This window comes from Meles meles, chromosome 13, assembly GCF_922984935.1.
Source record: "Meles meles chromosome 13, mMelMel3.1 paternal haplotype, whole genome shotgun sequence".
Taxonomy (NCBI): domain Eukaryota; kingdom Metazoa; phylum Chordata; class Mammalia; order Carnivora; family Mustelidae; genus Meles; species Meles meles.
Window position 1 is genome coordinate 61581806 of NC_060078.1, and position 24977 is coordinate 61606782.

The 24977-nt window shown below is 45.3% G+C and overlaps 1 protein-coding gene across 2 annotated transcripts in view; it reads left to right on the forward strand.

Annotated features, from left to right (window-relative positions):
• Window positions 1-24977, forward strand: part of WBP1L (WW domain binding protein 1 like) — a 59416-nt gene that overhangs the window by 956 nt on the left and 33483 nt on the right. The window contains exon 1 of one of the 2 annotated variants that reach the window (XM_046027017.1): window positions 20827-20966. The exons of the other annotated variant lie outside the window; for it this stretch is intronic. Coding sequence (XP_045882973.1) covers window positions 20940-20966 — 27 coding nt within the window. The 5' untranslated portion in view covers window positions 20827-20939. Of the gene's footprint in view, window positions 1-20826; window positions 20967-24977 lie in introns of those variants that run through there. 2 annotated transcript variants of the gene reach the window in all.

Here is a 24977-nt window from a genome sequence, read left to right on the forward strand (position 1 = left end):
AACCCTAATGGGAGCGTTACTCCTGGTGCCAGGTTGGGTGGGGTGCAGTAGGGGGAATCACCCCTCCTTCCCTTGCATTTGGCAAGGCTTTACCATTCTATTTTCTTCACTTTCTGTTCTCTTCCCTGTCTTTTCAGAAGGGAATAGACACACACACTCACTTCACGCACGGCGTGATGGCAGAGTCTATACAGCTTAGCACTTGAACTTTGCGTTGTGATCAAGAGTGGAAGCAGAGTGCCAGGAAAAATACTTATCTTTTCCTTAGGAGTTTATGGGCTGCCTTTTCGCATATGCATCTTGTCTTGTCCCCTAGTATCCTTTATTTTAGAAATTAGTTAGTTTTTAAAATGGGATGAAATTCATGTAACAATCCATTTAAAACCCTTTTACCATTTAAAGTGAACAATTGAGTGGTGTTTGGTACATTCACGGTGTTGTGCAACCACTACATCTAGTTCCAAAACATTTTCATCACTTCCAAAGAAACCCCCATGCCCGTTAAGCAGTTCCTCCCTGATTTCCCTTTCCCCCAGCTCCTGGCAGCCACCAATCTGTTTTCTGTCTCTCTGGATTTACCTATTCAGGATAGTGCATATAAATGGAATCCTACAATTTGTGGTATTTTGTGTCTGTCTTCCTTCCCTTAACATAATGTTTTTGAGATTCACCCACATTGTAGCATGTACCACTACTTGGTTCCTTTTTGGTGGCTGAATAAAATTCACTATATGGCTGTACCACAATTTGTTATTTATCTGTTGAGGTATCCCCTGTGCCCCCTCCCCGATCTATTTATGTATATTTGAAATAACATGTGAGTGATAGAGCTCATTTTTCTGGCCCAGTATATTCCCTTTTCTAGGGCTGGGACCCTCCCAGAGTTTGTTGGGGTTCTTCTTTTCCTAGTTAAAATCATAAACTGCCAGGAGAAATAAATTTTATTTATTGGAAAAGTCAGAACCCTTAGGACTGGGGAACTTAAGAAGGATAGATATTGGGGCGCATGGGTGGCTCAGTCAGTTGAGCATCTGGCTCTTGATTTCAGCTCTGGTTGTGGGATCGAACCCTGCGTCCGGCTGCTCACTCAGCGGTGAGTCTGCTGGAGGGTCTCTCTTTCCCTCTCCCCCCTCCCCTGACGCTCAGTCTTACTGTCTCTCTAAAATAAAAAAAAATCAATCTTAACCATAAGAAAAGCATAGATGTTGACAGAACAAAATAGAGAACAAAGTGTTACTTTGCCTTTTGCATCTGTTTCTACATTTAAGAAAGGCCGTTCTCAAGATCCAGTAAATTGCACGGCCTGAGGGTTGACTTGAGAACATTGGAGCCTTAGGAGGTCGGTGCCTTGGGCCTGTGGATACTTTGCCCCAGTGGAAGGGCAGTGGTGGGCCTCCGAATTGACGGTAGGAACCGGATCCACTTCTTTGGCAGAGGAGGGATGGAAAGTGGAGGTTGCCGCCAGGTCACAGAAGCCTGGGAGTTGGCGAGAAATGTGGGAGGGGATCTTCAGTGTCATGTCCTAATTGCAATTTATCGATCACAGGCTGCTTTCTTATCATTTCTCTGGCACTTCCAATACTTATTTTGGGGACAGGGTGGCTTTTGTACTTTGTTCCATTTGGGTGGATGCTAGCACTGACCAGTCTGTGGTTACGGTTCTTGCAGAGAAGAGAAAGTTTGGTAATGAGTGGGCTCCCTCTTCCTGACCACCCCCACACCAAGTACTCTCATCCCCACCTTATACCCTTGTCTGTTTCTGCCCGGGAATACTAGATTCTACAGTGAGATTTGTGTTTTGAATTTTAACCTTTGGCATGGAAGTTACTATATAATTATTAACTCTGAATCTACCACTGTTTAGTCAGTTTGGTTTTTTGTTTTGTTTGGATTTTTGTTGATTTTTGGCTTGTAGAAATCAGGGAAGAACAAAAAATTCAGAGGCCATTTTGACATAGGCTGCCCTTCAGGTACTCACTGTCCTTTTTTCAACAAGGGGCTTCTAGCTAACTCTGAATGAGGGGGACTCGCTGTACTCATTCTGTATTGAACACGTGGGTGATTTACTGTGTTGTTGTTTTTTTCCTCTTGAAATGTCTCTCTCAGATACAATCTTTTTATACATATGCATCTAGTATCAGAAATGTATGGTATCAGGTATTTATATAATACACTAGTGGCTTGCTTTCCCTGTCACCAGCTCTCCTCTGGAACTGTCATTTCTTGCCGTCCTGACCCAGGAAAGTTCTCAGCCTAGCTCACTTCTGAGATTGGGAACTTGGACTTAACTCTCCTATAGGTCACTGTGACTCAGATGTCATTCCTTAAATCCACAAAGAATGAAAAAGTAGTGGATTCACCAGTGAGGCCGTAATAATTGTCTCTTCTATTTAAATAATGAATGAGATACATAGAGTTTCTTTCTGTTGTTTCTTAGATTCAACTAGAACAATCTGACCATGTTATTTAAAATAAAATTTTAGAAGAAATGTCTTTTTCCATCAAGCCACCCAGCCTAATCTCTAGAGACATCATCCGTACCTTTCCTCTGCCATGCTTAAAACTTTGAGAGGGATAGGGGTCTTAATTCCTGATATTTTTTCCTTACCTAGTTCCTCCATACTGTACCCTGTGCCCCCCTCCCCTTATTCACCAACTGTGCCTCGGCTTTCAGTCCAGAAGCTCTACTCCACTCTTCTTTCATTCATTCTTTCTTTCTTTTTTTTTTTTTTTAAGATTTTTATTTATTTATTTGACAGAGAGATCACAAGTAGGCAGAGAGGCAGCCAGAGAGAGAGGGAGAAGCAGGCTCCCAGCTGAGCAGAGAGCCCAGTGCAGGGCTCGATCCCAGGACCCTGAGACCGTGACCTGAGCCAAAAGCAGAAGTTTATCCCACTGAGCCACCCAGGCGCCCGTCCACTCTTCTTCCTTAGAAACAGCATTTCAGTGTGATCACCATCGTTTCTTCTCACAGAATAGTGGGAGATGGAACATCCAGACTCTTAATTCCCTTTCCCTCGTTTTCTTAGTCTGTTTTATATACCAAAGCGAGCAATCGTCTCAACCCACACCTTGAATTTCTGTAAATCCTTTCAGCAGAATTCAGCACACATCTACTGAAATGTCCGCTCCGCTGCAGGTGGTCACGCAGGTGCCCCCTGGGAACCCTCATATGAATAACTGAATCCCTGTCCTCAAGGAGCCAGTAATCTGGTGGCGAAGACAGATCGCACACACAGTGATTTCTAACCCAGAGGCACAGATGTGCAAACGAAGGAGAGTGGGAGCAATTATTTCTGCTCTGGCCAGGGGAAAGTGGGATTTAGGAAAAGCTTCACAGAAGAGGCATTTGGTCCAGGCTTTGAAGGTTGGGAAGGGAAACAAGTCTCTTTTGGCCTGGAAAAGTGAAAATGGAGGGTGTTTGGAGGTGGTACGTAGTCTGTGCTGGAAGCTTCCAATGGGGGTGTGTAGAGGAAGGTGGAAATAGAAGATGTTTGAAAGGTAGACTGTGGCTAGGTGGTAAGGAGGCCTTTTATCCATTCATACAAGCAGTGTGTCCACTAGAACTTTCTGTGGTAGTAAAAATGATCTATATCTGCGCTGTCTGCTTTGGTAGCCACTTCGCCACGTGTGACTCTTGACACTTGGCATATGACTACGATAGATGAGCAACTGAATTTTTACTGACATTTAGTTTTTTATAACAGCTGTATTGAGACATCATTAACATGCCAATGGATTCACGCTTTTAAAGTGTATGTGAAATGGGTTTTTAGTATGTCACAGAATTGTGTACTACCTCCTATCCGATTTTATTTTTTTGTTTCTGCTTTTAAGGTTTAATGAATTTATTTAAGAGAGAGAGCAAGCGGGGGTGAGGGGAGGAGCAGAGGGAGAGGGACAAGCAGACTCCCCGCTGACTGCAGAGCCTGATGTGGGGCTCAATCCCAGGACCCCGAGATCGTGACCTGAGTGGAAATCAAGGGTCAGACGTCTAACCCACTGAGCCACCCAGGCACCCCTACTATCTAATTTTAGTACGTTTTCATTACCCCAGAAAGAAGCCCCATAGACATTAGCAGTCCCTCCTGTTCCATCCCCACTCCCCACAGCCTCTGGCAGCCACTACTCTATTTTCTGTCCCTATGGATTTGCCCATTCTGGGCATTCCTTATAAATGGAATCATACACGAAGTGGTTGTCCGTGACTGGCTTCTCTCACTCAGCATGGTGTTTCCGGGAATCGTCCCTATTGATGTATCTGTACATCAAGGCACAAGTCAGCATTTCATTTCTTTTTGTAGCCAGTTAACATGTCCTGTGAATGTACCACATTTAATTTATCCATTCATCAAATGATGGACATTTGGGCTCTTTCCACTTTGGGGCTACTTTGAATAATGCTGCTATGAATATGCATATACAAGTTTTTTATGTGGACTTAAAGTTTTCATTTCTCCTGGGTGTATACCTAACAGTGGAATTGCTGGGTCATACAGTAACTTTGGAATGGCCAGACCGTTTTCTAAGACTGGTATGATATTTCATTTTAATTAACTTAAACTAAATAGCTACATGTGGCTACTGGCTACTTAATAGTGCAGATCTAAGAGCTCTCCGTGTGGGAATAGTGGGATATGGTCCAACACAGTGGTGAAGTCTTGGGCTCTGGGGGCAGACCACCTGAGATCCAAAGCTGGCTTCTACTTACTATCCCAGAGCAAGTTGTTAACCTCTTTGTGCCTCAGTGTCCTCATCTCCAAAACGGGATCACTAATAGTACCTACCTTATAGGTTTGCTCTGAGGTGAAAAGACATCCTATATGTAAAGCTCTTGGAATATATTTAATGGTTATAAGTATAATAATACTTATCTCTGCTATTATTATACGTGGTCCTCAGCGTGCATTTGGTTGTTGGTAAGTTAGTATCAGCTCTCAGATTAAGTTCAGAAGCTGAGGTTCGGGAGTTTGAAAGTGACTCCTTTGCTTCTGTCCTATATCTGAGTTTAATTTTGTCCTTGGAGGAAATGGTGAACCTATATGCTTAGAGTTGTTCTTGATTGGGGATAATTCTGCCCCTTCCAGAGGACATTTATCAGTGTCTGGAAACATTTTTGCTGGTCACTGCCTGGGACCAGGGATGCTGCTAAACCTCCGATAACAAAGGATGGCCTCCCACAACCAAGAATTGTCTGGTCCCAAATGTCAGTGGTGCCGAGGTGGACAGACGCTGGTTCAGTGGTGCCTGCTCTTCCCATATCAGCTCACACTGATTATCACGGGGTTTGAGGTCAGCCTTCCTATATGAAGAGCATTGTGAAGGGTATGAAATAACCTCTCTGACAACACATTGTAGATGGGACAGTTGAAAGCTTTAATATCCTGAATCTTGAGGACTCTCAGATTTGTCAACATGTTGCCAGTCAGCCTGGCTTTGTCAGCCAACATCAAACATTTTGGAAATAAAAAGACTTTTTTTCTTTCTTCTAGTTTGCAGTTCAATAAGCAGGTGAGCCTCCCTTATTCACCCCGTCTTGAACTTTCTTTCTTCTTGCTTTGGTTCACCCTTGTGGTTTCGTTTTAAGAACATGTTTGTTTTCACACCACTGAAAGCCTGATGGCCAGTTACTTTCTTTTCTCCGTGTCTCCCATGGCCCCATAACTGACCTGAACAGAGTCACATTCCTAGAACATTTTCCTTTCCCCATTTCAAGTCTTGGTTCTACTCTCATTTTTGGCCCCATGAACGTTGGTTTGTTGTCACACACGCAGCCTACAGAGACTGTGAGGTGTTCTCAGGGACACTATGGGTGACTGTCCCAGACCTCAGCGGCTGTGTGACCTCAGGAGAAGTCTCCTGTTTCAAGACCCCAGAAAGCAGCACATCTGTGGGTTTGGGGCATTAGTGGGCAACTCTTTAAGCATACTGTGGGTATCTCAGATGACTTTGGATTAACAATTCCAGTGCTTTTGAATGCCTGGCCATCCGTTCACCTGAGAGCATCTCTTGCTTTCCTGTTGGACCTTGAGGGAGCATCAGGATCCAGGTGGTGCAATGATGTGGGTTCATTCTTTACCCTATAACCCCAATTGTGGGCACTCCTGGGGCCACTAATGCCACCATAACCGCGCAGACAGTAAGAGCAGCCACTGAGTAACAGGCAGCAGTGACAGTGGGTCTTTGCAAGATCTGTGTCCTTGGTAGCATACAACAGACAGGGAGAGGTCTGGCTTATGGGCACCTCCCTTTTGGACCATCCTTTGTATTTCCACTAGGTGGAGCAAAGTCTGGCCAAAAAACTGCATGTAATGTGGAAACCACAAGCAAAGAAATATCAATAAATCCAGAGCATTGCAACCTGGGAGGTAAGAAAAGGGGAACCAGATCTCATCCGTTTGAATTCTGTGACTTGTTGATAGAATTCTGGGCTTTCCCAGTGTGGGAATTAAAGTAGGTCATGGTCTCAGACTTGAAGATCACCAATCTTGCATGGACTGGGTTTTTGGGAGACTCTCGCTTACTCAGCTACAGTCCCATAGCTTGGATTTATTTACTTTTGGCTTTCTTCTTTCCATACTTTCTTCTGTGGGAAAATAGATGAGCGATGGGTCATCCGTTCCTGGTGCCGTTATTGCCCTCAAAGTGCCTTGGCTTGGTTTTGACTCATAATCTTAGGTGATTGAAAGAATTTAATTTAAACTTGTTTTGGAAGAGGTAAAAGTGAATGTGAGATGTTTCAAGAATATTTGTGGCTTGGAAGGGTGGATCCTAGAGTAAGCTAGAAAAACATGTCCTGATTTTTAAATAATAAGCAAGACGGATTTTACGTTGTAACACTGTTTCTACACATCCTTGCAGATCAGAGACATGCGTTCATGGAGAAAATATTCACGTTTTTCCAAATCCTACATGGTGTTTTTTTTTTGTTCTCCATTTCCGAAATACTCTTCCTCATCTGAAATTCCGCCTGGTGGTTCATTCCAGCTATATTAAAATCCGACCAAACACAGAAACAACAGAAAAACCACAACTTAGTTGATTGATCAGATCTAAGTATTTTTCCCTCTTTGTGGTTTATTTGGGAGAGAGGGTTAATATTTGGCTTTTGACACGGAGATAGTGGAGCCTTGTAGTGTTTGGGATTTAAGTGTAGAGTTGAATTGTGTGAGAAGTTCATCCTGTGTACTTCTTTCTTTTTACTTGGGTCCTTTGTTTTTAAATATGCAAATCCCTTTGCTATGCCTGCAGGGAGTTGGGGGAAAGCAGAAAACCTGTACTGATCTGATTTGGCACGAGATCCACTTTGGTTTTCTTTCCTTTTTCCTTCCATACACCTGATGGCTGCTTTTCTTGGAGCTTTAAGGTGCCTTTTACCTTTTCCCGTTAGTTTTTAGTTACACAAAAATAACACATGCTTATAACAGTGATATATAATACAGACAGAAATGCATAGAGTAAAAAGTGAAAGTTTGTGGTTTGGTGTGTGTTTTTGGTGGGTTTTCTGCTTATGCTGAATATTTATAGATATAGTAGTAGTATATATATATGTATATACATATATATATGTAAATCCTATATATAAACATAAAATTGTGGGTATGGATACAGTTCTTTCTTTCCTTTTCGTTTGTTTTTAAAACAAAAATAGGATAATATATATGTAGGACTTTACAACATGCATTGTTTTATACTTCATAGACTTCTTTCCGTATCACATATATACCTTGATTTTTAAAACAATGACTGCATGTTGGGGTGCCTGGATGGCTCAGTCAGTTGAACATCAGACTCTTGATCTTGGCTCAGGTCTTGATCTCAGGGTTGTGAATTCGAGCCCTGCATTTGGGCTCCACCCTGGGCATGGAGCCTACTTATTTAAAGAAAGAGAGAGAGAGAGGAGGAAAGAGGAGGAAGGGAGGAAGGAAAGAAAGAAAAGAAAGGGTAACATTAATCGAAACCCAAAAAAAGCTTGGAAATGAGATTATTAATCAGTAAGAGAATCATAAGTTTAGGAAAGCCTCAAGAAGAGGAAACAAAAGGAAAGGAATGATATTCAGAAGTGAGTATAGGGTCGCCTGGGTGGCTCAGTCATTAAGCGTCTTCCTTCTGCTCAGGTCATGATCCCAGGGTCCTGGGATCGAGCCCCACATCGGGCTCCCTGCTCAGGGGGAAGCCTGCGTCTCCCTCTCCAACTCTCTCTGCTTCTGTTCCCTCTCTCGTGTCTCTCTCTGTCAAATAGATAAATAAAATCTTTAAAGAAAAAAAAAAAGTGAGTATAGAGTTACAAAAACAAACAAAAACCAAACCAAAGCAAAACAACAATAACCAAAAGCCCCACCTGTGTGTTATTGCTTGAGACCGTGATTTATTTAACCATTGCTCTGTAGGTGAATGTCCATTATAGCAAAGTTTTTACCAGTTCTCACTGTTTTATAGTGAACATTGTTCTATGTATTTCTTTCTGCAGTTGTGCTAGATTCCTAGAAGTGGAACCAGGGGTTGTGGGGTTGTGGGTGTGTACATTTGACATTTGGAGTGGATGGTGCTAAATTGCTCTCCCAAAGCGGTTATGTCAGTGGACATCCCCATCAGTAGGGTTTTCGAGGGGCTCAGCCCCCTTCCCCCCAGTGCGTAAGCAATATTTCTTCATCTGTGCCGTTAGCTTATCCTTGAAGATGTGCCTTCTGATTCTACCCAGGCACATGGGGAACATTTCTGTTTCCTTTCTTGAAAGCCGGGTAGGTCTCTGACTTGCTTAGCTTTTGGTCTCCTCCCTGTCTTTGCGACCCCTGTGTTCCCCTTGGTGGGGAGCAGGATTCATGCACAGTGTGCTTGGAGTGGGGAAGCCTGGCTGTGCCTGCTCAGGAGCTGAGGGAGATGGTTTGTAGGCCCCTGGGACATGTCAGGCAGATGGTGTGGAGCTCTTGGCCGGCTGCTGGGTGGCACACAGGTCTAACCAGCCACCCTTCCATGGTGGTCATCCCAGAAGAAGGAGTCCTTGGAAGTGTATCATCACTGAGAGTGCAGACTCTGGAGCCAGACTGTCTCCAGATAGCCTTAGGCTAGTTAATTGGCTCAGTTTCCTCATATGTAAAATGGGATACTAGTTCCCAGCTTATAGGGTTATTGTGTAGGTTAATTGAGTTATTGTAAGGATTAATTGAGTTAGTACTCACAAAGTACTTAGAGCAGTGCCTGCACATAGTAATTACTTGGTTAATGTTAGCCTGTGTAATTATCTTTTTCTTTTTTAAGCTTTGGGGAAGCCTTGAGGCTTCCTTATTCCTTGACTGATCCAAGATCTGTTTCCAGTGGAAGAATTTAAGGTGTATTTTAGTGAGCTCCTAGTCCAGAAGGCATGTGACTCACTTAACGTATTACCAGCCTTGGCAGTCTGATGGGGGATGTTTTTCCAGCTATTGTTTTCTAATAATAAAGTATGAAATTGTTTATTTTCAGAGCAGGTAATTAATTTCAGAGCAGGTAAGATAAAACAGTTATCCTGATCTGTACATCACCACGCCCTCTCGAGTGAGGAAGAGTGGGGTTATCATCAGCAAAGTAGTTGTGTCTTGTCTTGACACAGAGTCGCGGCTGGACGTCCATTCTGACTGCAGTGCTAGACCACAGGCAGGTCTGTCCACTCTCGGCACATAGCGTTCTGTGCCGAGGTGTACTGTACTTCCTGTTCTGAGGGGAGGTTGGTTTCTGAGGCTTTAAAAAAAAAAAAATGATAGCTTTATTGAGATACAGTTCACACACCATAGAATTCACCCTCATTAGAGTGTACAATTCTCTGGTTTTTAGCATGTTCACAGGATTGGGCCACTGTCACCCTTATCTATTCCAGAACATTTTTGTCACCCCAAAAAGCAACCCTATATCAATTAGTAGTTCCCTTCCTGAGCCCCCTGAACCCCATTGCCTGTCAACCACTCATCTACTTTCTGCTACTCTGAATTTTCCTGTTCTGAACACTTCATGTAAATAGAATCATAACCCTGTGTGGTGTTTTATGATTGGCTTCTTTCACTTAGCAGGATGTTTTCAGCAGGCGTGAGCACTTTTTCCCTTTCCATTTGTATTCTTCTGTATGGGTAGAACACATTTTATTTGATGGATCAGCTCATAGACATTTCAGCTGTTACCAGTTTGGGACTATTAGGAATAATGCTCTGAACGTCGGTAGACAAGTGTTTGTGTGGACATGTGTGTTCATTTTTCTTAGGCTGTGCCTCGAAGTAGAATTGCTGTTCCTGTGCTAACTCTCTGTCTGCTTTTTTTCAGGAATTGCCAGACTGTTTTCCCAAGTGGTTGTACCACGTCATGTCCCCCACTGGCAATTACGAGGGGCCCAATTTCTCTGCATCCTCTCCAACACCTGTTTTTGTCTGTCTTTTTTATCGTGACCATCCTAAAGGGTGTGAAGTAGGATCTCATTGTAGTTTTGATTTGCATTTCCCTAGTGACTACTGATGTTGAACATCTCATCCTCTTACCGGCCATTCGTGTATCTTCTTTAGAGAAATGTCTGTTCCAATTCTTTGCCCATTTTAAAGTCCTTTGTCTGACTAAAGGGACAGAAGTGTTCTCATGGAGTCCCAGTAAGGGGCTGCTCAGAGGATTTTCCCCTTTCAACTAGACTCTACTGGGGCTCTGGCCTTCTCCCTTGTTGCCATATCTCTTCATGACCCTGGAGCCCCAGTTGCTTAACTGCTCTGCTGGTTCCTTCTATCAGCATCGCCCAGAGATGGCTTTGACGCAGCCATTTCTGTGATAAGAGGCCCATGTGGTCAAAGAAAGCTGCCATCTCTCTCCGGGACGCACGATGCGTGTGCTTTCTAGGAAAGCCTCTGAGGAGTCTCACGTTAAGAAGCCTTTATGAGTCCTTTATCAGATAAATGATTATCAAATATTTTTCCCTATCGGTGGTTTTTGTTTTGTTTTGTCTCACTTTCTCGATGGTGCCCTTTGAAGCACAATTGTTTTTCATTTGGGGGAATGTCCCGTTTTCTGTTTTTTTCCTTTTGTCACTTGAGCTTTGGTGTTCCTTAGTTCCTTCAAGGGCTCTGTATAGCTTAATATTACTTTGGGTCAAGAGCAGACGTTATTGGGAATAGAATCCTTTAAATATCTTTATCCTGGAAAGTTGCAGCATGTATAAAAATAAAGAGAATGGCATAACGAGTCCCAAGGTCCCCATCACCCAACTTCAGCAATTTATTGTCATGGTCTGTCTTTGTCTGGCTGTACCCACTTTGGCTTTCATTCATGCCCAGCGACATTACTTTGAAGAAGGCTGCAGACTCCTATCATTTCAACCATGAATAGTTCTGTTTGAATCTCTAAAAGATAAAAGGATTTTTTTCCTCAGCATCACTACCATACCATATCACACCCTAAAAAAATGGACAGTAATTGCTTCCTGTTATAGGATCTTGCATGTGAGAAGTTAAGTTAGATCCAAAGGTAGAAATACCATTAGCAAAATGCAGCTATGCTATGACATTTCTTCAGCTTTCATAAGTAATTAACCCTAAGTGTGTCACTACTTTAAAAAAAGTTGCTCCCCAAGAACACCCCTCAGTCCCGTGAAGGCCAGAGGCACCCTTCCAACTACAGCTTTCTCTTTCACTTGAGCACGTCTGGTGGAGGAGTTTCAATCCCGGCACCCTCCAACTTTCTTTGTCATCTTGGCTATCCCTTTGGATATCCCTTTCCAACCACTCCCCAGTGTATAAGGTGAAAGATTAACTTGGGACTTTTGCCCTCAATTTCTAGCACAGGGAGAATTTGGGGGAAAATCCTACTCTTATCTGAGATTGCACAAATGTTCAAAGAAAAGTGCGAAAATGAGAAGATCTGTCAGCGTGTTTTGTCCTCTTTGACCTCTCCAGGGGTGTCGGCTGTGTGTCCCCATCCTGTGTCTGGCTGACTATGCCTGCCCTCAAGGTACAGTACGGGGTGGGGGGAGCGGGGTTCACAGCAGATGAACAAAGCTGCTGAGGGAGAAATGGAGCCTAGAATTTGGAGGCTGACAGACACCATAGAGATAATGATGCCATGAGCAGATGTTCAGTCAGAAAGAAAGGCTGTGCTGTTTGAAATGTAGGAGATTTGGGGTTGAACAGGCTTCTTAACTGTGAGACGACTCAGAGGCTTCCCTGGCAAGCACATGCATCGTGAATCTCCAAGAGAGACGGCCGTCTTTTTGCCCAGTTGTCTCTGGGCAATGCTGATAGAAGGAACCAGCCAACTCAGAGAAGTTCAGCAGTTGGTGTGGGGTCCTGAGGATAAGTGGTAGCACGGGAGAATGCCAGCGCCCCAGGCGCGTCTAATGTGTGTCACTCGCTGGGGTTCCATGGGAAGACCTCTGTCCCTTCAGTCAGAAATCCTAAATCTGGTCCTAGACCGCCGTACATTTTTCGACGTTCGCTGTATTGTCTGGCAAGTGGGGATAATTAAAACTTCTAGCCCTGTCACCAGCTGATACAAGGAGCAACTAACACGGATGTGAAAGGAGTTTATGAACCTTGAGTTCTGCAAGGATGATGATTTATTGTCTCGCTGCTTAGTGCTACCTTTCTACAATACTGAGCACACCTTGCCCAGAATGTGGATCTTGAATACCAGAATGTGGATCTTGAATAAAATGGAAGGCTTTGGAACAGTGGATATAAGTGGAAAGATACAAGTACCTGCTAATTTTTTTCAGGGAGGGGCAATGGCTTGCGTTGACTTCCCTTCTTGCCATGACGTAGTGGGGGGTGCTTTCTTAAAGGCACTTTTCAGCTTTTCTCTCCCTAAGTTTTAGGCTTGTATTGTAGCATATCTCTGCCTACTTGTGCTTTGCTCTCCTGCTTCATGATTTGGGCCCTGGTTTGCAAGTAGGTTTAACTTACTGCTGTTCTATGTTGCCCCATTCTCTGTGGCCTGGGAGTATGGGGTTCAGGTGTGGCCTGGGGTTGAACATTACATGACAAAGGGAACAGAGGATTTATCTGCTATGAAACCTTCTCCAGTTCCACCACTCTTTGTCATCGTTTTACTTGGGGATGTGGATGTATGTGTTCCAGAAGCTTCTCCACCCCTTATAACTTATGGGAGGGATAAATTGTCTTAATGTTTCCTTCTGGTGCTTTTGACCATGAACTCTTAGACCTGGAGTAGATTGGTTATCGAATAGCCAAAGGAGGGAGGAGGTAATATTTGATTTACATAAGATCCAGGAAATGAGGGAAGATATGGTGCCGGGAGCTGCGTTTCCAGCTAGACCTTATTAAGTTTCACAATCCTTTATGCAAAAAAAGAAAAAAAGGCAACTTCTAGATGGTGCTTAATGGAGTGAGTTGGTGTCTGGTGACAAAACCAGGAGCAGCTTCATCCTAGTCCCCATAATCGAAAAGCTAATGGGGTTAGATCACGTCCCAGTTCTACCTTGAGTATGGGAATTTTTCTTCTGAGATGGCTTAAATGCTTTAAATTCCTTGGCAGAGAAATTACAGGTATACAGATAATGGGGTCACACAGAGGGTTTCCTAGTAATATCCGCGTGCTCTCCCTATCTCTTAGCTGTTTATCGGGTTTCTGTGGCCATGAAAATGTCACCCTTGCTACGTCTGGGATTCAGCTATATTAGCTTTCCTTTTACAGTCATATGTCTCTTTAACCTTTTTTTTTTCTGAAGTTTTTTTTTTTTTTTTTTTTTTTTTTACAAAGAGAGAGAGAGCAGGAGAGGGAGAAGAAGGCTTCCTGTCAAGGAGGGACTGAGCCACCCAGGTGCCTATCTCTTTATTCTTTTTTTGAGGGCCTCCTTTGTGCAAGGCATTGCTTGGTAAGGTGAGGGACACAGAAGTGGAAGTTAGACATCTTGCCCTTAAGCTGATTCTACTTTTGAAGAGTTAGGACTGAGAAGAAATCATTTTGCTGAGCTTATGAGCACGTAAATGAGTGGGTGGTTTTTCCTATAGAAGCACAACCAGTATGGTCTCTCTCTGGGCAGGGTGCTTAATTGCTCTTAAAACTTTGCGGCCTGGGGCGCCTGGGTGGCTCAGTGGGTTAAAGCCTCTGCCTTCAGCTCAGGTCATGATCCCAGAGTCCTGGGATCGGGTCCCTGCATCAGGCTCTCTGCTCAGTGGGAAGCCTGCTTCCTCCTCTCTCTCTCTGCCTGCCTCTCTGCCTACTTGTGATCTCTGTCAAATAAATACATAAAATCTTTAAAAAAACAAACAAACAAAAACCTTGCTGCCAGAGGGCCTGGAGCTACTTCCAGGGACTCAGAGTTGAGGTACCTTTAATAAAATGACCTTGTTAACCCTTAATACTGGCCTGCCTCCACTCTCCCTGAGCTGCCACCCAAAGCGGATCAACGTCTCTCCTTGTCTTGCTGGAGTTGAAATAAGAGGGAGAGATGAAATCAGATTCAGTGGAGACCTCGAGGACTAATTTTCCTAACGGAGTTAGTGCTCTTTCCTGGTTACATCTCAGTGTGTGTCATGTACTGGGCGTGACCCGTGTCCCCTCTTTTGTTCTTATTCCAAGCTTCAGTTTAGAGAGCAGCTTGTAGGGAGACGTGAAAAGTGTCAGGGGACAGCCCTGAGTCGAGCTTGCTGAATGTCATGTCATTCTTGGCTCCTTGCTGGTTTGGTGGTGGTGGTGTGGGGAGGTGGTTTGAACTGTTTTCAGGGCAGGAAAAAAAACAAACCTGGCATTTCGGTACAAAAACAAACAAGGCTGCTGTTGTACTTGATAAAGCTAGAGTTGCAGATCAGTGGCCGCCCATTAACTCAGGGACAGCCCACTGTCCACGCTGAGTTTCAGAGACCCCTGCACTCTGGAGCAGGCAGTAAATGTCCATCCCGGAAGGTAATAAATATTTGTGGAGTGATTGATTGTCAACACAGAAGAATTTTCTTGTTAGGGGGCAGAAAAGCTAGGAACCTTGGGGAGCTGTCTTTAAACTGGTTTCACCTTCTACAACGTGTGTGTGTGTGTGTGTGTATGTGTGTTTTCTCTTTTTCTCCGACAAGACAGCTGGGTCAAACTCTGACTGCATAAAGGAATTTTCTTGAGATTTCATCATCACCTTCTGCTACTTTTATTTCTCTCTTTCTGTTTAAAAAACCTTTGAAATAGGTATCTTCCCTCCACCGCCCACCCACCGCAGAGTGTAACAGGGGCAATTCCAAGATGTAAGAAGCAAAAAGAGAGCCTAGGATACTAAGTAACAATACTTAGTAATATTTTATATATATATATGTGTGTATGTATATGTATATATATTATATATATATATGTATATGTATATATATATATATATACACATACTTAGTAAGATACTAAGTAATAATACTTAGATACTAACTAGAAATCCCTGTCCTTGCTATTTGTGGTGCTGCCCTAGTCATCAGAAAGAACAAACGTGCTGGTCAGAGGTACTCAGTGTGTGGGACTCCTGTCTCCTCCCTCCAACTCATCTGTGCCCCGTCTTGTGTCTTTCTCAGATGCCCACACATGTCCTTGTCTCCATGCTTTGGGCTCTGCTTGGCTCTGCCTACCATGCTTATCTTCCTATCCCTAGCATCCATGTTATTTTAGTACCTGTCTTCTGATGCAGCTTTCTTTGGCCATTCTGTCCCTGACCCAGCTCCCTTCTTTGAGCTCTCATTGCAGTTACTGTCTCCACACCTCCCCAACGTTTATTACGGAGTGTCTGTGTTCGTTTCTGTACCTGCTGTCTTTTCTTCCTAACTGGGCAATTGAATCAATAAATCCTCCAGGGCAAGCCTTGTTCATCCAGTAGCGATTGAACTCCTCCTCCTCATGCTGCAGCCTGGGTGGCTGGATGGGACCATGACTTTCTGGGTCACAGATGAAGGGGAAGTGACAATTACAATATCGAAGTACCATCTCCATGCATGTCTGAGCCATTTTAGAGTCCCACAGGCCTGCTTGAAGTGCTGGGCCCATTGCCTACTAGGTGTGTGCCCTTGAATGAGTTACCTGACTTCACCAAAGCGCCCACTTTTCACCTGTAAGGACTGAGATGTCAGCATATGTTAGTGTACTCCCTCTCGGAAATAATATTGTTTGATGTTTAGCAAGTGATTACATACTACAGTTAAGGGCTGTTTGCCCAGCGGTCTTTCCTGGAAGACTCAATAATAGGAAAGCAGTCTTAGTTTTTTTGGGTTTTGTTTTTAAGTTCTCTCTACACCCGGTGTGGGCCTCAGACTCACAACCCCGAGATCCAGAGGCGTGTGCTTTACCGACTGAGCCAGCAGGCACCCCTATATCCATAGACATCCTTCCAGGCACCCCTGCAAGCCCTGTGTGACTTGAAGAACTCCTTGTCCTATTCAAAAACCAGGAAAGGTGTGTTTTCTTGTCCCAGCAAGCTTGCTACACGTCTGCCTTTGTCCAGCCCCAGGACACAGATAAGCTAATATTCTTGGTTTCTGGCAGCTAAGCAGTCCTTAGCATTTCTAATTGGCAAAGTTCTATGGATCTTTGTTTTGGGTTTGGAATCCTTCCCATGGCATTCCCCCAAATAATTACTCCAGGGTCGTTTTATTGATGCCCGGCCTCACATTCCTGCCATGAGGATGCCTCGGTTTGACTTCTGTGGCAGCTCACTTTGGTTTGGGGTTTGAAGTTCATCTGTACTTCTGGGTTTTTGTTGCTATTGTTGTTTTTTGTTTGTTTGCTTGGTTTGGTTTGGGGTTTTTTGGTGCTGTTTTTGAGTCCAAACTGGAAGGCATTTAAATGTGCCTGTGGCCAACCTGAGAAAGAGAAAAGATCTCTTGTCTTAGACGTTCTTTGTCTGCCCAGCAGCCTCTGCTCCAAAGCTCCTGTTAGTAAAAACGGCCTTGGGTCTGGAGATTGTCTCTTATCCTAGAAGCCTGGCAGTTGTTGTCCTTTTCTGACAAAACCCTTTCTTCGCATTCCTTGCTTGTGAAATTAGAAACCCCTGGCCCTCAGCCCTAGTCTCCCTCCAGCCTCACCTTGCCGTGACAAGGTGTGGGAACAATTCCCCAGTGACCTGAGATCCAACGTGTGGAAGGTTTTCTGTTCCAGCCGGCTCCTGGCGTGGAGACTAGTTGTGTGCTGAGAACGGATGAGAACTTGAGGGCTTTCCTAATCATTTACGTCATAGAACTCCGGCTCTAAAGTGGGTCAGAATGGGTGTCCTGGGGCTTAAGGGCCTGTCCTCTGTGCTCCGGAATACAACGATCAGAGCGGGTATAAGTGGCAGTCTTTTAAAACAGAGTTCTGGGGGCGCCTGGGTGGCTCAGTGGGTTAAAGCCTCTGCCTTTCGCTCAGGTCATGATCCCAGGGTCCTGGGATTGAGCCCCGCATCGGGCACTCTGCTTGGCGGGGAGCCTGCTTCCTCCTCTCTCTCTCTCTCTGCCTGCCTCTCTCCCTACTTGTGATCTCTATCTGTCAAATAAATAAATAAAATCTAAAAAAAAAACAAAACAAAACAGAGTTCTGGGACACTGACCAGGGACGTGCATCTCTGCTCAGTGTTCGGCTGAACCCTCAATTCTGGTGTTTGCCTCGTTGGTAACTTCTGGTCTAATGTTACGACCCCTGTATTACTGTCAAGGAAAGAGTCTTTGGAGCTAGAGGCTTTATTCCTATCCTTGTTCTCCCACAGCTAGCTGTGTGACCTGGGGCAAGCTGTCCATACGCTTCAGTTTCTGCAGCTGAACAGGGGTAATGCCTACATCATGAGTTTGTTGTGGTGTTACGTGCAATGTGGGTTAAACGGAGTTCTTAGCACAGAGTCTGGCTCATTGTCAGTGCTGAAAAAATAACTCTCCCCGCCTCCATCCCCGAATTTAAAGATTATAAATGTATAGGGTGCCTAGAAAGATACTGCCAAAAGATTCTTACATCAGCTACAGTGTAAGGATATATTCCGTTAGCCAGGAACATATACACTGTTACTGTGTGTCTTCTTAAATAATAAATTATTCGAAATCCAAAGGGTTTCAGCACTACTATCTTTGGGGGTTTTCTAAACTGAGGAAGAAGGGGCTGGATCAGTGGAAGAGTAGCTTAGACATTGCCTGGGCCCATAGATAGTTGTTAAACTGCAACATTTTGACAACATAATCCTGCTTAATTCTGGTATAGTGTGACTTCCTTTTTTTTTTTTTTTTTAATAAGTTGGTGACTTCAGCAATGAATTAAATTCTGCATTGTTAGGCAGATGACTAAAATTGTTTGTAGAAAGATTTGATTTACCTTTAGTCTATTATGTATGAGCCTGGGTCACTTACATGAAAGGACCTTTTTTCCCCCCCCTAGACGAGTAGAAGTTGCTAATGATCATCTTGCCTTTGAAATCCCAAAGCTGACTACTTTGTCACTGGGTTGTGGTCACATGGCAAAAAGTGAACTTGCCCTCTCCAAGGATGCCTACATTTTCTAGTTGAGTCTCTTTTTTCTCCTCACTTCCCCCAACTCTCAGTGCTCAATGAGGGTTAATCCCCAAGGGTAGGTGGGAGGGTCAAGGAGATTAGTGAGAAAGCAGCCATTATCAGCAATCACTTTGTTGGAGTACAGTGATACTGTGCTAGGAGTAATGCATTGTTTTAACGCTGCCTTGTACTCAGGATTTTATAATCTCATAAGATAAAAGTAGACAGCTGCTGATTAGAAACGCTGCTTTGAGTTACATCCATAAAAGGATGATGATTCATTAAGGGGAAAATTGGGAAGCCTATGATGCAATTTTGATAATTTAGATTGAACTTTTACAAAATTATTTTTGGGTTTCTAGTAATTTCGCTGCAATTCCACTTATTCAGAGATCACTGCTGATGAGTGTTATTCAGAAATGGGGCATGCTTCTGTAGCCCATCAGAGCAAGGGTCCTTGAGCGTTTTGCTCCCGGAAGTGTCCCCAGTGCCTAGGACAGTGTCTGGCACACTGTGGGTCTTCAGTAGGTGTGCAGTGAATGAATAAGTACACTTACGCCATGGGACTCTGCAGAGAATTACAGGTGCCACTTTGTCTTATTAGGTAAGTTCAGACCAGAGTGGCCCAGGATGGGCTGTGGATGCCCTTTCCTCCAGTTTGGCCGACAAAAGTCATAGTGCTGCATTTTGTGGTGGTCAGCGATTGCCAGGGGACTGAGGAAATGAAAGGAGGGTATTGAAAGCTGTGCCCTGATACCCGGGCCTGCCTGTCTCCTGCCCTCCTGTCTGCTGATTTAGCCTGTGTGTGAAGAGTGGTAGCAGGGCATGGGATCGACTCTGTGGCCACGTCTTGAGAACACATATTTGCGGAAGAATGCCCCCCCCCCCAGCCCCAAAACACCTGCCACAGCAGAAGCCACTGCTCACATCACTCCTCTCTCCCCTAGCAGTGAGGCTGTGGTTCAGGTTCATTCTTTTCACGAGCCTCGAGGAAATGGCTCAGCTGGCTTGGCTCATTCATTTCCTTGTCAGGAAAGTCAGTGTGACCTTGACCATCAGTGGGAGACCTGCAGCAAGCACATTGTGTGTCTGGCTGGATTCACTAACGATTGAGAAGTACCTTTGGCAAGTCCCCATGCTGTAAGTGTTGTGTGCTGCTAATTTATGGTCTGAGGCGGGGGTGAGAGGTACTAATTTGCAAGAGTCGTTTCTGATTTCCCTGGGTGGTGGAGGCCTTCGATGAGTATCACTAGAAGAAAACTGTTGTGGAAAACAAAGAGAAAGATGAGACACACTTGCTTTGAGTGATGGGAAATATAATTAATTTGCAGCCTAAGAATTTATTAGCAGGTAACTTTGGATTTATAAAGGCCTCCAAAAGGAGTCATTTCTCCAAGTGCAAATCCAACCATGAACCTTTTGTTCTTTGTTCGTGTTGTCTTTGAGGGAGGATTCAGGGCCAGGGAGAGTGACTGGGACCTGCTGCTTAGGGGAGGGTGGCCAGAGGAGAGCTGGCCTACACCAGGCACCAGCCCCGGGGCCTTTGCTTCTTGGGCAAAGCTTGCTGTTAGCCATCTTCTCCATAAACTGCACTTGGAGAAGAAAGCATGACGAACCTAGGGTGGTGAACTTTTCAGAAGCGAGAGTTGGTTTAAATATAGATGATCTGCTTTACTGGCAACTTGGAGGCTGCCGTGGGACTTGTTGTACCTTTTGTAAGACAAGCGAGGAAAGATATTGGCACCTGTACCCGCGCAGTTTGTTTATGAAATATAAACTCTGTAGACGTGAGGGCTCCAGAGGTCAGCGTCCGAGGTAGCACGTCCTGCCTTAGCTGGGGGAAAGGTGCCTCCAAGCCCTCCCTGCTGATTGCCTCAATCGCTAGAGAAATTTGGGACCGCCAGGCTTAACTGTTATTTATGGAGTGCTGACTCTGGTGGGAGTGGGTGCAGAGAAGTTTCTGTGAAACTGACAAATCACTGGGCTCCATTTCCTTTCCCAAGGAGGAGAGACAATACCTTGGGAGCTCCCGCGGCTAGCCCTTATTCTGAGAACTGTAGCTCTTTTCAGCTTGAGGGATTTGACTTCTGTGCGCCCCCCCCCCCCACCCCGCACCGAGCCAGCTCGGAGCTGAGGGGAGCTGACGTCTCAGGGTCCAGGGCTGCACATCCTCCTCAGTATTCCACAGCAGCTGTCTGGAGTTTTTTCTGCTGTGCCTGAACTGATGTCATTTCCCCCTTGGCAGACAGCTTGGGCTTTGCTGCGTCTGAGATATGTCACGAGAAGGTGGGGGTGGGTTGGAGCCAGGCTGGGGGAGTAGCGAGGACAGCAGGAGGGAGAGCGCCTGCCTGGTCCCAGGACTCTGTTTACTTTCCTTCTTTGCTCAGGAAGGCGGGTTAACTGGGACCGAGGAACACGCAGGCCCACCTGGGGGAAATGCTCATTCCAAGACCTTAACTTTTCAAAGCCCTTTGTTCCAAACGTTAGTGTGGACGATGCTCTTACAGGATGCCTTTCCTTTTGGGTCTTAGACAGGTAACTGAACGGGTTATCTGTGGGTCGGGTCCGGGCAGGGAAGAAGGGTGGGAGCTTGTTTGTTGTACTACTTACTGCTGGGGTGGAGGGAACCTTTGAGCAAAATGTCTCGCTCGCAGCTAGAGCAGGCCAGCTCCCAGGCAGAAATTTCCAGTCTTCTCTTCTTGTGTGCTAGTTGCTCCTTACTTCCAGGGCCACCGTGTTCTTCTTAACCCGCAACATCCCTGAGGTTTCGGGGCCGTCCATTCTGATTTTTCCATTAGATACCATAAAGCTGTTTCCATAGCCTCACAGAGGAAACAGCCGAGGGGAAAGACTGGGGAGGAGAAGCAGAGGAGATTCTTGATCCAAACTGCTTTTCCTCTTGCTCCATTTGGATTTGGTTCATTAGCAGAAATTTCTTAACAGTTCTCTGGTTCCAAAGAGATTCTGAGTGGCGGCAGAGGGGGTCCTCTAAAGGGTAGGGCTCCCAGAGGTTTTTTCTTGTACGCATGTGGTCAGGGCTGTGGGGTTCAGGGACGTCCCGGATCTCTCAGAGGGCTGGGGGGTCAGATTGGCCTCTTTTGGCATTCCTGACAGACTTTGCAGAGCCAGCGGACCCCTGTGGCAGAGTCTCGGTTGCTTTACGAACTGCTGTTTGAAGTAGGGGCACTAAATTATAGCCTGTAACCTAGTGTGGAATGAGAAAACAGTAGCAAGAGACCAACTGCTGTCTGCTGAGAACACAGCTGTTGCCAACTATTTGTTCCAGGGCTTCTGAGAGTTGGCCACCCCACCCCCTTTGGTCTGGGAGGCCGGTCTGTATCAGAATGTGTAACTGTAACCAGCGGCTGTAAGAGGGGGTGGGGACAGACGGACAGACAGACAGACACACACACCCTTGGCTGCCGGTTCCCGGGTGAGGAAAGCCACAGAAGAGATCAAACCAGAAACCTTAGCGAGGCGCTGCTAGAGACGGCTGGGCTCATCTTGCTGTTAGAGAAGGGCTGCGGGAGCAAATCTCCCTTGGGTTGCCCCCAATTCTTCAAAAGTCAGTGTCTGAAAAGCTCCCTCCCTACACACCTCTGGTTCTCTTGTTCATCTGCAGTGTTCCTTTGGCCAGGGGGTGGGGGGCATTTGAGCACCTCCTCTGTTCCCCAAGAAAGGCTGTCCTTTTAACCTATGGGCAGAGTGAGCAGCGCTGGAGATGTGCTGGGTGAGGCATCCCATGCTTGTATGTCAGATGTCGGGGGAGAGAGGTGGGGATCATGTGGTAGGGTGGAAGGAGCAGGGCGGGGGAGCCAGAAAGGCCTGTGTCCAAATCCTGGCTCCCCCAGGGTCTTGGGCAGGCCGCTCTGAACCTCATCTTTGAAAGGAAAATAATAAAACCTACTGGAAGAGTTACTGAAGGGTTTTCACAAAAGAATGTGCTTAAAACATGAGCACCCTGGCTGGCGGAGAGTAGGCATTTAGTGAAAATGTAACCATTATTTCTCTGTACTCATCCCTAAGGGATGCGAGAGCGCATGGGTCTGCAGAGGTACAGGGAAACTAGAAGCCTGAGGACCCGAGGTGGAGGGCGGAGTGGACAGGCCTACCAGAGTGAGCTGACTGGGGCTTGGCAGGCTGTCGCCTACTGTACCAGTATGCTGGTCATCTTGTCGGTTGAGACGAGAAGAGGAGGGGCCATGTCACCCCCTCTCAGCTGAGTGAGGGGTTGCAGTGGATCAAGTAAAGGGCTGGGTTGGTGGTCTTGGGGAGCATCTCAGAGGATCAACAGCTGGTGAATCTTTTTTTTTTTTTAAGCTTTATTTATTTATTTGAGAGAGTGTGTGTGCGCGCGCACACACGGGCAGGCGGGGGCGGTGCGTGGAGGGGCAGGGGAAGAATCTTAAGCAGACTGCAGGCTGAGCGCAGAGCTGGGCGTGGGGTGCCGGGGGCTCGGTCTCAGGACTGAAGATTATGACCTGAGCTGAAACTAGGAATCGGATGGACCCCTTAAGCTCTTGTTTCTGAACAGATCCGTGGTAGAAGGTTGGACTGGAACACCTCTTAAAGCTCCTTTCTGCCCTTCGGTGATTGAAACCTTTGCCTGTAAAAATTTTGACTGTTTTTGGTTACGTAATTTTGTGTATTTCTAGCATTTCTGTGTCTGACAGTGTAACTACATTCTTTACTGGAGCTATGGAAAAGCTAGCTTTCTAAAGATGACTTAGTGATAATTCTGTTTTTAAAAAAAAATGACAAAAATATCTATGCTATTGGTCTTTATCATACATAATACATATGTACTTTCATACATTTTTTTCTCTCTTAATCCACATAACAACCGTGTCTTAAGTGGTAGTGTGATTCTGTTTCTGCGGAAGTGCACACAAACTTACGGGAGGGAAGCCGTTTGCCTAGAGTTGCTCAGCTAGCTAGGAAAATGGTAATAGAAGTTTTGTTTTTTCTTCTCTCTTTTTAAAGATTTTATTTATTTCTTTTAGAGAGAAAGAGAGTGCACACAGGAGCAGGGGAGGGGTAGGGGCAGAGGCAGAGGACGATCATCTCCAGCACACTCTGAGCTGAGTGTGGAGCCCAATGCGGGGCTTGATCCCATGACCCTGAGATCATGACCTGAGCTGAAACCAGGAGTTGGATGCTCAACTGGCTGAGCCACCCCGGTACACCTTGTTTATTTTTAATTGCCCCTTGTTATCTTTTGATTCTAAAGCCTAGAGTTTCTCTCACTACCTAGACTGCTCTGGCCAGTGCCTGTGTGAGAAGAGCATTGTTTTAGTTGGGGCGTATCTTCTGAAGGTTGTTTATAGGCGGCCCAGGTTTCGGCTAAGACAGTCTTGTCTCTTTGTGCCCGTTTGCATTTACTCTGTGGAAGACTCTCACGCATGCAGCATCTACTGAATAAAGCCACTGCAAGGAGGTTGGAACACGCAATGAATATGGACTTTTCACAAAGGATGCAGAGATAAATAAAGCACAACCTTTAACCTCCTAGGAGCCCCTACTCCAATGCAGTGGTTCTCAAAATGCATAAAAATCACCTGGGAGTGGGGCTAATGACAAAGTAGATTTTGTAGGTCTGGGGCCAGAGCCCAGGAACGTGCATTCCTGTGAAGTTCCCCGCGTGGTTCTGACGAGCTAGTTTCTGACAATGTGAGAGCGCCCCCTGCACCACTAGGTGTAGTAGCATGGAAATAGTCGCATGATAACTGCTTGTATCAGGAATGCCCAGGACCTGGGACAGCAGAGGATGGGAAAGCATCTCAGTCAAGTGCAGGGGGGTTGGGGGGGGGAGTGGGGGGTGCGAGGGTGGTGAGGGGAGTGGGGGTAGAGAGTGGTGTGCATGAAAGGCTTTCTTGAGAAGGTGTTATCTGAAGGTCTTGAAGGATGGGTAGGAGTTTACCAGATGAGTAGGAGTTTACCAGACATATGATCTGGGGAAAGAGCATTCCAGAAGACCAGGTTGGGAGTGTTGTTTTTGTTTTCTCCTGTAGATGAGAAAGGAAACTGTCATCTATGAGTCTTAGTGCTAGGTATGCCTGAGGCAAGACAGGGACTTTGGCTCACCAACTGCTGGCATCCTTTATGACACAGAGAAGGAGGAAAGCATTAGGAGAGTGGTGTGAATTCAGTGTCTGTAAAGGGCAGTTAAACTTTAGGCTGTATTTTTTCCTTCCATGCAAGGGACAGTTAAGACAGCTCACTGGAAGCTAGTGTTGACTGAAGAGCAGTCTTTTTGTGCTTAAAGGAGCTAAACTTCAGAAGAGAGTCACCTGCGGAACTTTCTGGGCATGGTACCATGGCCCAGGGTTTTGGTATATCCCACAGTTGAGCACCTTATCCTATTATTAACTGGTGAGATGAGAAAAAGAGTTTTCTGGTTAAGAGAGAATTCATCCTGTAAACCTAACAGATGGATTACTGACCTTCAGAGAATAAGATTTGCAACAGAACACTCAGTCTGCTGATTTGAACGAATTCTATTTCATGTTTGATTCAGAAAGCATTAATTTCATAATGCAGGAGGAT